The sequence below is a fragment of the Xiphophorus hellerii genome, chromosome 10 (assembly GCF_003331165.1).
Source record: "Xiphophorus hellerii strain 12219 chromosome 10, Xiphophorus_hellerii-4.1, whole genome shotgun sequence".
Classification (NCBI taxonomy): domain Eukaryota; kingdom Metazoa; phylum Chordata; class Actinopteri; order Cyprinodontiformes; family Poeciliidae; genus Xiphophorus; species Xiphophorus hellerii.
In genome coordinates this window covers 16,144,894-16,158,886 of record NC_045681.1, presented here as the reverse complement: position 1 = coordinate 16,158,886, position 13,993 = coordinate 16,144,894, and the positions used below count along the sequence as shown (strand labels likewise).

General features: G+C 37.7%; 1 protein-coding gene across 9 annotated transcripts in view; it reads right to left on the bottom strand.

Moving 5' to 3' along the window:
• Nucleotides 1-724: 724 nt before the first annotated feature.
• The window catches only part of LOC116727294 (brain-specific angiogenesis inhibitor 1-associated protein 2-like), a 61,281-nt gene continuing 48,012 nt past the window's right edge, over nucleotides 725-13,993 (bottom strand). For 4 of the 9 annotated variants that reach the window (XM_032574644.1, XM_032574646.1, XM_032574647.1 and 1 more), the window contains 5 exons: nucleotides 12,758-12,959; nucleotides 12,570-12,650; nucleotides 12,223-12,388; nucleotides 10,722-10,759; nucleotides 725-3,708 (listed from right to left, as the gene is read on the bottom strand). In XM_032574644.1, coding sequence (XP_032430535.1) covers nucleotides 3,570-3,708; nucleotides 10,722-10,759; nucleotides 12,223-12,388; nucleotides 12,570-12,650; nucleotides 12,758-12,959 — 626 coding nt within the window. In that variant the 3' untranslated portion in view covers nucleotides 725-3,569. Of the gene's footprint in view, nucleotides 3,709-4,121; nucleotides 4,168-7,906; nucleotides 9,223-10,721; nucleotides 10,760-12,222; nucleotides 12,389-12,569; nucleotides 12,651-12,757; nucleotides 12,960-13,993 lie in introns of those variants that run through there. The other 5 variants (XM_032574652.1, XM_032574651.1, XM_032574645.1 and 2 more) reach the window with 5 other exon arrangements.

The window sequence follows — 13,993 nt, the reverse complement described above, 5'->3', positions numbered from 1 at the left end:
AATATTAAGTTCACTGCAAGACAAAAAGAAAGAGACCAATCACATCTGGCTAGTTTGAAAGGCGTTTCCTGTAAAAACACTGCAGCTACATGGTTTAGGTTTGTAAAGTTTCATTTGAACCAGAACAAGAAACAAAGTCCTCTGAATAGATAAGAGAAAACTAGAGTTAATTACCTTTATGCACAGCATCATGCTTGGAGAAAACCACACACAGCAAACCAGCACAAATATTTTATAATAACCGTCGAGCACAGAGGTGAAAGGCAAATCATTTGGGCTTGTTTTTAAAGCCAGATGAGCTTTCCACCGTTAAAGCCTCTGTGTGTTATTATTCTAGAGTCAGATGTGAGAAACTGTGTGAATAGTATGCAATGGTCTAGTCAAAGCCCAGATCTTCAGCTGAATAAAATGTCCTGGCCGTGCCCTGCTCTCAGGTTGCAGATCAGCAGATCTGCAAACTTTAATGGGCAGAAGCAACGCGGCGAAGAACGAGCAAATCAAAGTTCCTCCACAGTAACGAGATGGACTGAAAATCACAGAGTTATCGCTGCTTCTGCATTTTAGCTTAAGGTACATTTTTTTCCCCTTCAAACCCTCAAACATAAACCCACTCAAATTTAAGCAAGATGTTCTGTTGATGGCAGCAGTAAAAAAAAAAAATAAAGGCGTATAAAATTTCTTACTTTTGGTGTCATTATTTTAAAAAGAAAACAAACACAACAAACTGCGTTGATTTGATTTATTCTTATATATTAAATCGGAAAACAGACATTGCGTTTACAATTGATTCACAAATATTTGCAAAACTACCATTTGCTCTGCAGTAGCCATCATTTACACCGAGGCTTTGACAATGAGCAGTTGTGTGTGCAGAGTTTAAAATAGAAGTATTTATCAGTGTGATTATTTTAAAAACAAAAAAAGGTAAAAATGAACCGGCAGCGTCTGAGTTCTCTAAAAAAAATAACCTAAACATCGAGTATCATTCATATTTTATTAACTTCTTTTAGATTAAGCTGACATTTAAGTATGATGTGGAGTCAAATACACTTTATTTTAATAATCATCTGAAAGTCCACTTGTATTTAGGAATATTTGATATTATATACTGTAAATACAGTATATAAAATGCATAAGTCACATATTTAGTACGACTTAAAGGGTTTCCATCTTTTGCTATACTAAAGTAATACTTTCAGTGGCCGATTTAAAATTTTAATTTATTTTTTTTTACTCTTCACTCATTCAGTTAGTTTAATGATTAATTTGAAATATTTCCCATTCTTCTAGCAACTTGCAGAAAAAGTGTTTTCATGGTGGATTCTTAAGCTTTTCCTGTCACAAGCCACATTAACCTCCTCGATTTCTGCACATGCAGCAGCAGCACCTGTAGCCATGAGAAACGAACTCGAATGGAAAACATTTAATTAAGTTTCATGTCAGTTTGTGGTTGGTTTTTTTAGCTTTCAATGGCAAAAAAAAAATTCTTATCTTGATTTTGCTTTTTAGGATTTCGGATAAGAACACATGATTTTGGTAACGGGTAAATATCAATTTTTATATATAATATATACTGTATATTAGTCCAGGGTTGCAGATTTATTCTAACCAAACAATTCAATGGCAGCAAATATGACACCATTTGGCATGACACGTTATATTTTTCTAATATAAATACAGAGCAACATACTGACACACGGGGGCTGATTCGGGTCAATACTGCCTAACACATTTATATAGGAACATTTTCAGTACTAAAAAAACCCAAAACAATTCAACACCAATCCAAAATGACATTATTTGAAGACTAACTGTGAAACCAATCAAAAACTGCAATATTCTAGTATTTGTTTTCCTCATCTGCTCTCTGCTAAATTTTTTATTATTAAATATGTTTTACATCATGGATTACGAACAAAAAAAAAGCCTCACCAGTTGTTTATGTCGCTGACAGCAAGGCAGTTTAAGTACATTTTTATTTTTAATTACCAATTTCAGTAGAGCTGAACACACAGACCACAACTGACATAAAAAAAAATAAAATAAAATGAAGCTTTACATTATTTTGAAAGTCAACTTGAATATTAATTCAGATTGTACAGCTTTTTAAAAAATAAAAACAAAAAAGTTTGGAATATCTTTATGTGGGGGGAAAAAAAATGATTCCAAACCGTTTTTCTTGGAGACAATTTAGACCCATAATAATCTGTTTTGTTTTGTTTGTTCAAATTCGTTCATAATTGCATTAAAAAAATATAAAATATCCAGAGTACGAAAAGGAAGTTTAGTAGGATGTATCAACAAGTCACTGTGCGATGAGTTGGTCTAGTTTAAGCTGAGAAGTGAAAGAAAATAGTTAAGCTTCTTATAAAAAAAGTTTCTGATAAAAAGACTAAAAGAGAATAGAGAATATTATGGTACCGTTAAAAGTAAATCTGAAGGAATGTCAGTGAGCGAGCCTGTCATGGTCATCCGATAACAGCTGACAGAACAACAAAAGATTGTTTTGTTAAGCTCCAAAAAACAAAATTACATTCATACATTGTACCATAAAAAAAAGAAGACTGACTCTAATCTCGTCCAGAAGCGTTAAGGTTCTTTATAAGTCGTAGATGCGGTTGAATCAGTTTCCTTGGCAAAAGCCCTGATGCATAACAATCTAGAGAGTATTTTTAGAGCAACTTATGGTGCTTCCAGAACCACATCAATGCATTTTAACCAAGACAATGGGAAACACTCCACAGTCTCAGCTGAGACAGCAGCAGGTCCAGACCCGGTCCCAGCAGAGAATGTTGGACAATACCAAAGTCATAATTGGGTCAATTACCTTTTATTCCACGAGATGTGTTTGCAGGAAGAATGGGCCCAAACATATGAAACCCTTCACAGTTTTACTCTGATGTAATACCAGAAAATTAGAGAAAAAACAACAACAACAAAAACAGAGTGAAGTGTCTTTTTTTTTTCTTTCTTTTTAAATAGTTGCTGTAAAAATCTGGTTTCAACAGTAAACAAGAAATGTCCGTTCGGACAGCAAGACTGGAAACAAATCATTTGAACGTTGCTAATTATCAGGTCAGAACTTTCAGAAACCAGAGATCAGAAATCGGCCATAAATATCTAAACATAAGGGTTTGCGTTTGCTGAACTGAAGAAGTTTTACTCACTTAACCGTGTTAGACTTTTATCGTCTTAGTGGTTCAGGAAGTGGCAGTGCTGCAGCAGCAACAACAGATGGCGCTGTTGCTCTGGGTGAAGGCAGTAATAACGCAAGGGAAAAAAGGTAAAACACCTTGAAAATGGCCTTAAAGCCCCTTTTCCGCTCTAAATAATTGGCTACATCTAAAACAAGTATATAAGAAGCTCACATTTTTGTCCAACTACAAAAAATTCTTTGTGTCCATTTTTACCTAAAGTATCTACAAACTGAAGGAGTCAAAAGTTTGTCTGGATCGTCGAACATCAAATGAACATCGACTGTTTACATCACATCATCTCTGTTTTTCCTGCTAATGTAACCTTTTTTTTTTTGAGCACTTCATTGGGAAGTCAAATAATTGTGCTGCAGCTCAGGGGCTCTCCGTGGCCGTGGAGGTTTCCAAGGAGTCGTAGTGAGCTTCATCAAGATGCTCCTCCTCAGCTTCACCTTCATCAGGAAGCAGGGGTTTAGCTGGAGCCTCCACAGTCGGCTCGCTGGGCGGATCTCTCCTGGGCGCAGAGAGAGAGAAAAGGAACAAACATCAGCTGCCTAAAATAATGTAAAACACATGAAAGACTACAAAAGAGCTGGAGCATCTGCTTTCACAAAAACACCGCAGGGATAAATAAAACTGCTCTGATGAGTCATGCAGAAACAACAATACAGAAAAGGCCGAGCATGCTGCTGTAACAACACCACGCATTTCCAGGACAAGCGCTGCAACCCATAATCAGCTCATAAAGCCAGCGTTTACATCACAGAAACAAAGAGCAAACAAACAAGCAGTGATGGAAATAAACCCAAAGCCACAGCACAACTCAAAAACAAAATATAAAATCAACGTGATAGAAAGACAAACAGGAAAGGTGGTGCAGAAAAAAAAAAAAGGGGCGCAGAAGATCCAAATTTTACTTTCACTTACGAGGAGTTATTTGGTCGCTCAAAATCGGGCGTAACCGGGCCGCACGCTGCAAGCAAAAACAGTCCTCAAGTGTCAAACTCAAAGGAGAATCAGGGTTTTTTTTTTTTGAGAATTTATTGCAAGTTTTACACTGTTTGCATTTATCTTCTGTTAATGCAAGCCTCACAACACAACACAGCCCCGTTTGTCTCCTGTTCAGTCACTAAAACCCAAAGAAAACATTATACCGTCAAACCAACAGAAACTATCGTTTTAACTTGAAATGTTAAAATGTTAGACTTTCTGTTCAACCAGACACTAATTATATGATTCTGAAATTTTCTGCAAATGATACAGTTTTAAAAACATTAAAAATAATAATAATAATAATCAGACAATACATTGGGAGATCTTACAGAATATAAACTTGGAGTACAATTTTAACATTGATTTACTTTAGTTTTTTATATATTTTGGTTAATTAAATTGCCCATGAAAATATTTTTACACCTGCAGCTCATAATATACATACAGCAATTTACGGTATCTATCTATCCATGTAGTAATTTAATAAAATATATATAATATATATATATATATATATATATATATATATATATATATATATATATATATATATATATATATATATATATATATTATATATATTTATTATTATAGTGTAAAAAATAATTTTTGCTTGCTTGGTAAATTGTTTATGTAACATCAATCCATTAAGCCCTAAGACATGAGTGAGCATGTGCAGCTGTGGCTTTACAGTGAATAATTCAAATTTCAATATGGATAGCTGAAGAAATTGAATGCACAACTCAATGTGGCAAATGGGAGGGAAAAGGAGCTAAAATCAAGTTTATATATTCTCCATGTTTTATGAGATGTTGGTTTAATATACTTCTGCGCTGGTTTAATCAAAGTACCTTTACCAGTTAATATCAAGGCTACAAAATCTGACAGGAAGTATTATACAGGGTGGGCCATAAGTTTCCATACATAGGAAAATGTAAAATGTATATTTCTTTTATTTTTCAGATACCCAAAAAGATGCGTTTGACAAAAAAGCAAAGAATTGAAATGGCTGGATCAGGAAGCAGTCTCATGGTTGCATGAAACTTTAACAGAAAACATGGAAAGAGCATCACACACACACACACACCCACACACACCCACACACACGACACTGTGGCAAAACTTATTTGCAAGTTTCAGAAAACTTGAAATGTTGCAGATCAACCACGAAGTGGTCCGAGACGATTACACGGAGTCTCACAAAAATAAACACGGTCATCCAGTATAAAATGTTTATTTTTTCTATGTATGCAAACTTATGGCCCACCCTGTATTTTACTTATCTGGATTTGGAAAATGAATTCTTAAATATCCTCTGTGATTCAGAGACACACAGAGATTTGACTGGATTCTTGTGGTAACTTGTGGAAAAACTAAGCTTACACACTGACAGTAGTATTCTACATTTAATACCAACTGATGAAATATCATCCAATGATTAGGACAAACCCACACACCAACACCGACACACAGCTGAGCGGTACCTTAGCGAGCAGCAGGAGGAGCAGGCCGGTGGGCGGCTGGCAGGCCAGGGTGCGCAGGATGCAAATGTTAGCACACACACACGCTGAACATGCAACACGGCTGCAGGGGGGCATGGCTGGTCTCAATTCACTGGTTAATGCGTTTGAGGATGAACACCAGTGAATGAAATTATTACTGAAGTGCAGCAGAAGGCTGGAAAAATAAAGTTCTGCAGGGTAGAAACTAAACATTTGAGCCAGCAGTTATGGTAGAAAGTTGTTTTTTGGGAGGCGGGGGGTGAATAAGGACCAGAAGCAAGAGGAATGTCCATATGAAGAAATTTATTTGATCATTTTTGTATAGTAGAAATTCAAACATTTGAGGTCATCAATCTTTATACTTCTTGCTGCCTCAACGCATGCATATTTCAGAAATCCTCTGTACAAAATGTTTTCATTCTTTTGCACCTGGACCCCTCAGTCGGTGGACACACATGAGTGCCGTGCAATCTGCAGTCGTAGCTTTGATTGTTTTAGTGGAGAAAGAAGAAAAACTGGCAGCTTCCCGTCATCTACTCTCGACTTGGTCTAAACGCATCAGAACAGATCAAGAAACGGCAGAAAGCAGGTTGGCAAAGTTGAGGGAGAACATCTGGGGCAAAAAAATAATAGTAAAATAATAAGAAAAAAAATCTTAACCAAGATCTGATGCAGATCCAAATTAATGTTTCACTTGCTTGAAAAATATTTAATCATCTCAAGCGATGTCTTTTTTTTTTTTTCAGAGAAGTAACCTTTTAATTTCGCCATCTTCATCCCTCTACAAATGTTAAAACCTTCATAAATTTCAGAAGTCAGCAGTTTCTAGTAAACACCAGAAGGGACAGCCAGTGAGACGGGGACTAACTGCGCCGCGACACAGAAAAACAAAACCAGTCCGAACAGACGACACTCGTCTTAAAATGTGACGCCGTTTGACTCGCTGAGGTTTTAGTCGGAGTTAAAACAGAACATGAAGGATAAACACAGGAAATCAAACGGCTTTCCAGGCAAATGTAACTCAGCTTTCAGTTGCTGTGTGCACCGATTTGACCTCTCAGTTCCTGTGGATCCATTAGAATCCAAATGTCACCTGCATATTTCTTCGACAATGTTACATTTAAAAGTTTCCATTAAGCTATATAATCCACAGTATAGGCACCATGTATAAATATGCAAAAACAAATACATGTTTAGTTTTGTACATTTCTTTCTAATTTAGGTTTTTCTAAATATGGCTCATCATAAGCTGTAAAATCTCTGCATGTCTAGAGTTGTTGTCTGATGTTTTCTATAAATTAAAAGTCGTACAAATAATTTCTGCTCATCAATTGTGACATTAGAGTTCAAAAGTATTCATACATCTTGAACCGTTCACATTGTGCTGCATTAAACACACATTTCAATTTATTTAACTGAGATTGTAAATGACTGACCAAGACAAAGTAAAGAATTATTGTGGAAAAAAATAATATTTCTAAATTTAATTCACGTTACAGTTTTCTGCCACTTCATTCATTTAGTGATGTACTTTCTTGTGTTGGTTAATCATATAAAATCCAAACAAAACACATTAAAACTGTTTCTCTACAATGGAAAGCATCCACAAAGAATCACTGAATAATCCATGAGGATTTTTAAATTGATTTTAAAACTGTATTACATGGATCACCAGATATGAATAGGACAGTAGATCTGAGTCTAGAGGTGGAATGATTTTCTACAATATGTGTTTTTTGCGGTCCAGAGAGTCCAGAGTGACGCATGAACAGAACCTTGAAGATAACCGTCGTATGCTTAAATATTATTTTATCAATCAATCAAGGCCGTTTTTATCTGTATGCTGCCAAATTACATCAATCAGTCCCTCCAGGTTTTTGTGATTGTGGAAATTCACACAAAGTCAACAGATTCCAGCATTTTTTCTTTTTGCCGCTAATCCATAATTGTGAGTTTATTACAAACTTCCTGGAAAAAAATAAAAATAATTGGCTTAAAGTGATGCCAACTCCCTCCTGTAGGTGGTAGTATTCCATGTTTTTACTACACTTGGTAAATCAGTGATCGATGTGGAGACGCGTCACATTTACCATGTTCAATATTGCAAAAATTTCCAAGTTAGCTCCACAAAACAAAATTAGATTGCAAAAAAATAAAGAAGAAAGAAAAGTCATAAAATCCTGGAGGTACTGATCAATGAAAAGATGTTCAATGTCATTTAATATTAGAAGGTATGCAGTCGCAGCCATTTATTACTAATTTAACAGTTTGTTAATGAGTTTTATTAATACATTCTGGCACAACAGGTTCTTTGAGAACGTCAATGTTTTGAAATGAGTTCGACTCCCAGCCAGTTTCCCAACCAGTGGCCAATGACATGGAAAGCTTTAAATGTGCTGGAATGACGGCAGCATGTTGCGATTTAAACGTCATGTTTGTTGGTTAATGAAGCAGGAATGATGGGAACTAAATCACCTCATCCGCAGGTGACACAAAGAGAGTCATTTAAAGTGTTAGCATGACAATTTATGTTCATTTAATCTAGATTACGCGTCGCCTTGTGAATGGGAACTTCCTAACTTCCGCCTCCAGTATGTGTAGATGTGAGATCGCGGTCCAAACATCTGTACTGTTTTTTTTTTTTTGACTACAGAAAATGCAAAAAAATGAATAAAATAAAATTAAAAAAATAAAAAGAGGTCATCGTCGCTGCTTATTGTTCAGATTACTTGATGATGAAGCAGAGAAACGCCTCAGCAGGACTCTAGCAGCACAGCATGGACAGAAGCACCTGTGTGTGAGTGTGTTGGAGCACAGTGTCCAAGTTCACAGACCGATACCGAGACGGTTCCAGGTTGTTTTCATACACAAAGTCACAAACAGAGATTATTAGTTTCATAAAGTGCGTTTTTTTTTTTTTCTTCCATGAACAGATAAGATACCGCGTGACAAGCACTTCTTGTATGTACAGTAAACATTCAGTTTTCTTGGTTAAAACATTTACAGGACCTCTCGTGTCAGAGGAATACAAAACTTCACAGCATGAAAAGGCAGAAATAATTCAATACTGAAAAATCCAGTAAAATTAAAAACTATCATGTTTTTACAGTATGAAAATCCTCTTTGGGATCAACCGCTTTCTTTCCTTCACGCCGTCATTCCGATGGAGAGCACTGACATTAGTGGAAATAGGGCGGGGAAGTTTCATCCCCTCAGTTATACAAAAGTACATGTAGATGCGTGAACGGCGAGAAAAAAAGGCCCGTTTTCCTCAGAGAGAATGTCCGTCACGTGGATTGGAAATATTTACGGCACGTCTGTTCTGGTTTGGTCGTGAGGTCAGACAGACGACTCGGGGGATGGCGACGGAGGGAGAGATGAAAGGAGGGTGACGGACACACCCGCGTCTCTTCCTCGGACTCGAGAGGAGTTTATTGCCGCAAGCAGGAGGCAGGAAAAGAGGGGGGGGAGAGGAAGGAGCCTGTCCTATCGCATCGTCTCACACTGTGGAAATCAATTTGACCTCTGAGGAACTGTGGACAGAAAGAGGAAGAGGATTCCAGGTGGGCTGACTGGGAAAGAAACAGCAGCAGCAAAACCAGCAGGACACACACAAGACTGAAATCTGCGAGTCTGTCCTGACTTGAGCCTGAACATTTACTGAGGCAAAGAGCTGCAGCAGGACGTTCGGGGTGAGTGGAGCCAGAAAATAAAGCAAGAAAAGCAGCGTGGCGGCTGTGAGGCGATGAGGAGTCGGAATGCGAATGGGTTCAGAAACTTAATGAACCAAAGACGGTGAAATGAACTTCGACAGAAACAAACACACATCGAACACACCTGAAGACTTCAAACTATTAAACTTCTATAACTGGTCATACCTACATTTTTTTATCTTTATTGGAAATTTATCAATCGTCACGTAAAAGAAGCTCTTATTTTGAAAGGAGAGACCTTCTTGTACAACATGTTTTCAAAAGGCAAATTTGAGTTGAAAGTTGCACAGGTTTTTAATAAAAGATCCCTTTTTTTATTTTTTCAGGTCAAATGCGGAGGAAACTTAACTTACTTCTCCACCGCAACTAATTCCCAAAGAACATGGAGTTCGGTTTTGCAAACTAAACACTATAATCGACATAATCTGCTATATAACTTCAGGAGGAGTAGACTGTTTAATATAATGTTTAAGGTAATTTGGCGACACTTCAGAATAGTCACAAACCCCTATTAGGCATATCTAAGTGAAACCTCAGACCACAGAAATTTACTCAAGCATCTGGTTAGACCTACAGAAGGCACAGCTGTATTTACACATCTAAAATGAAAAGGTTAAATATCTCCTATTATTAAGAAAAGTGCATTAAACCCTGTCCAAGCTGCCCAATTTCTATGTGATTTGAAATGAATTAGATCATTCTTTCTAACAACCTGCAGCCAATCAGATCAGAGCATCGATCCAGACCTCGGTGTGATACAAGATGTCTGCATATTTAACCAACTCAAGTTTCAGACCTGTATCTTCACAGAAATGTATGAAATTTGTTGATCCAACTGCTGACAAATTAGCACTTTTCCATGATAAATTAGCTGGCTAACCAGAAAGGTATGTTAGCAGCTAGCTCGCAGTAGCTTAAACCTTAGAGTCAGAGAATGCAATGAAGATGTTTGAGTGTGACTCAAACTAAATACATGGAATATACAAGATTTAATAGTCTTAACAAAATTTAAGACCTGTAATTAACACATTAAAGGCTAAGTTGCTCTTTTTAAAATGAATTTAAGGATGAGTGGACAGCCTGTAATAGACAGTTAACATGACAAGATCTCCTCATTTATGGTTTCATAGCAAACAAATGTTGACAGAAAAGGATGGAAACACAGAAAAACTAAAAAATGAAACCAAATCAAAAGTGTGCTGCACCAACTGTCCCAGTTCCCTCAGCCATGTATGGAGAGCTAATACTCTTTGGTTCCCTCCCACTGACTGAAAAGGGTTCCTGCATCAAACTAAAAGAAGAACCTGAGCGGTTCTTACCTGGTGGGGAAGCGGGGCTCGTACTCTTCAACTCCCTGCTGCAGACAAAAAGGAAAGAAAAAATTAGTTACGCTTTATTCTGCAATGACGTGCATTTACTTGTGAAAGCTAGAGGACTGCTGCAATAATCACAACAGTCAGCAGATGGCAGCAAAGATTCTCAGAAATATGACTCCATCACACAAGCTAGCATCTCTCCATATAAACTGATCTTAAAAGTAGAAAACCAGCTTTAAACTGGAGTAAATCTTCCCTTCTGTGTAAATATCTCATGTTACAACATGAACACATGTGCCTTAGTTGTCTGTTGTGTTATATAGTCTTTCAATTTTCAGATTAAGAACTGAATAAAGCTCTGAGATGTTCACAGCTTGGGGGAATGTTTTAGAAACACTTCAACACTTTTCTCACCAACCCGTCTAAACCACACACATTTTTATTTATGGGTAGCAACATAAAAGGGGATGAATACGTCGCAATTTTTAGGCTTGTTTATCAAAGAATTAGAAAACTACATATAATTTTCCTTGCTCTTTCACAATAATGCATGACTCTGTGTTGATCCATCTTAATAAGGTTTGTGATTGTTGCATGATAAAATCTTTAAAAGTTCAAGCGGTGTGAAAACTTCTACAAGTCAATGAGCTCCACATCAAGACTGGCATTGCTTTTGTTACAATTCAGCGTAAAAAATAGAAGAATTAAAACCTATGAAAGACAAAATATAATAAATAAATAAACACACAAACCCAGAATTGTGAGATGAGTCATCAATTCAAAGGCCTGATAAATGAAAGAATTTGAGAAGCAGAGATTTTTTGAATAGACGGCGACTAAATGACGATCCTCGGTGGCGGTGAGGCAGAAAGAGCAGCTTAAGTTGTTACATGACTGCAGTGCAATTAAGAGTCGCCCACATGTTATGTTCTAGGTGAGGCGTAGGAGGGGATCTGGGCTGATGCAGAGGCGGTTCACTGTTTCATAAGACTCTTCCTGCCTTATGATGAATTCTTATCCTTCTCACAGGTGTTTTCTCTGAATTTTCTCTTTCTGCGCTGCGTCACATCCTGCTCTTGATCCCTGCCACCAGCCACAGCTCATTCCTGCAGCAATGTAAGCTAGCGCTGCACATCATTGTTCTTACCAATTACTTTTAGTCTAGTTTCCAGTGCAAATATCGTAGCATTACTTAGAAGCAACTTTTCAGCCACATATAGCAGCTTGTCAATAATTTCTTAATTTTGATGGAAAAAGTACTAGATCTTATGATAGTTTTTGAGGGAAATGACTTTTTCATCAATATTAAGAAATGATTGACTTAAACAAGCTTGCTGAAATGTAAGTCTGTTTTGTCTTATTTTAAGTCTAATAAGATGTTTGCACTTTAAACAAGAGACCAAAAATATTTGGTAAGATGTTGTGTTTTTGCAGTGCGGGATCTTTGTGACGGCTCAGCTCGTGTTTTGTGGGTTTATGTGCGGACGTTCTGCAGCATCTGTACCTGCGGGAAGCCTGGCACCGCGACGCTGTAGGGACGCTGTTGCCTGTGCAGCGTGGCGGTGCTCTGTGCAGACATTCGTGTGTGAGTGCCGTAATCGGGGCCGGGCAGAGGCATGTCCTCTCTCTCCAGAAGGTTCCCTGTGCTGCTGCTTTTCCCATGGTGGAGGCTGGAGACACAAGAGAGCATGGAAAGTTAAAAAACTGGAACCATGTTGTTCCTGTATCCCATCTGGGCCAGTTAGTGGAGAGAGCACATCTGTAAGAATGGAACTGGGAGTTGTTCAAACATCTGGAATTTACAAATGCCATAGAGTCTAACAAAACGGAAACACAATAAACTTCACGTACTTGTGAACTCGAAGCTGCCTCATGGTGTCGCCGTTGCTCTCGGAGACCAGCCGGGTGTAGGAGAAGGGAAACCAGCCCCGCCTGGTGGAGAAGAGACAGCAGGTCAACAAACATTCATTCCTTCTTCAATTTCAGAACCATAGAATAGAAACAGAAACATCACATCTTCAATCCCAAACTACGCTCACATCCTCGTCTTCTCGTTCTCGCCGTAGTGCCAGCCGTCTCGCGCCTCAGGCACCAGCAGGGTGATGACGTCGCCCTCGGCGAAGCTCAGCAGCGTGCTGTTGTCTCCGGCGGCGTGGGAGAAGACGGCCTGGACTCGAGTTCTGCCGTTCCTTTCCAGACCTGCAGCCATGGAGCTGGAGCGAGGCAGCGTGCGAGTCTCCACTGAAAAAAAAACAAAAAACACCACAAAGTTTTTAGTCTTTGAGTAGTGAAACATGAAAGAGAGCCGGAATAAATTCAGAGGAGGTGTTACTGTCCTCTGTTATATTGTACAGTGGTTCAAACAGAACAGTTTTATGCAAGTCACTTGGGCTCTTTCTCATTTCAAATATCACATGTTCTATTCCCACTTGTTTTGGTCTGTTATTAAACCTGCAGGCTGCGCTTCAGGGGGGGGAAAAAGGATTTTTTTCTCCACTCTTCTATGATAAGAGTAACCAGAGTCTTTTTTCCTAAAATATTGTCCATAGGGCTGCAACTATCAATCACCTAAGTTAATGAGATTTTTTTTAAATGGCACATTCTTCATATTTATGCAATAGAAACACATGAAAAGATGAAAATAAATCAATGATTCAATTACTTTTCTAAATAGGAAAATACGCATTTTGTTGCGTATTTAGTGAATGCAACAATGTAGCGTTCTTTTAGCGCTACATTTGAAAAGCTCAGCCATTTCTGCTCGACTTGGTGTCAATGCAGAGCTGATCTGTTCATAATTCTTTGGAAGAACTGAGATTTTTTTTCTGTAGAACATATTTACAGACAAAATATATTTTTTCTTAAATTCAAAATGTATACATTTTCATACAGCTTTGGCTTAATTATTGGTCTCAGTGTGTTTTTATTTCAGCAAATTGCCCTTTTTCAAGAGTCTGCACACTCCAGTAAATGATTAATCGATTACTCAATTAGTTGATTATTTCAATACTTCCTCATAATCAATGCAATTGTTTCAGCCCTGATTACTGGTCTCTCCAGCTGATTTAGTGAACTATTGTGTTGTTGCAGCTTCATGCTGAGCACGGTTTGCACTCAAAGGATTAATAAGGTAATCAGAGTCTTAACTCAATTCTCAGCCAAGTTAATTAACGGAGGATGCAAAATAAAATTGCATTCGCAATCCCAGCAACGAAAAGGATTTCTGCAGACGTCTTTACCATGGAGACTTGTTATTTTTTATGCTTCTACTAAAT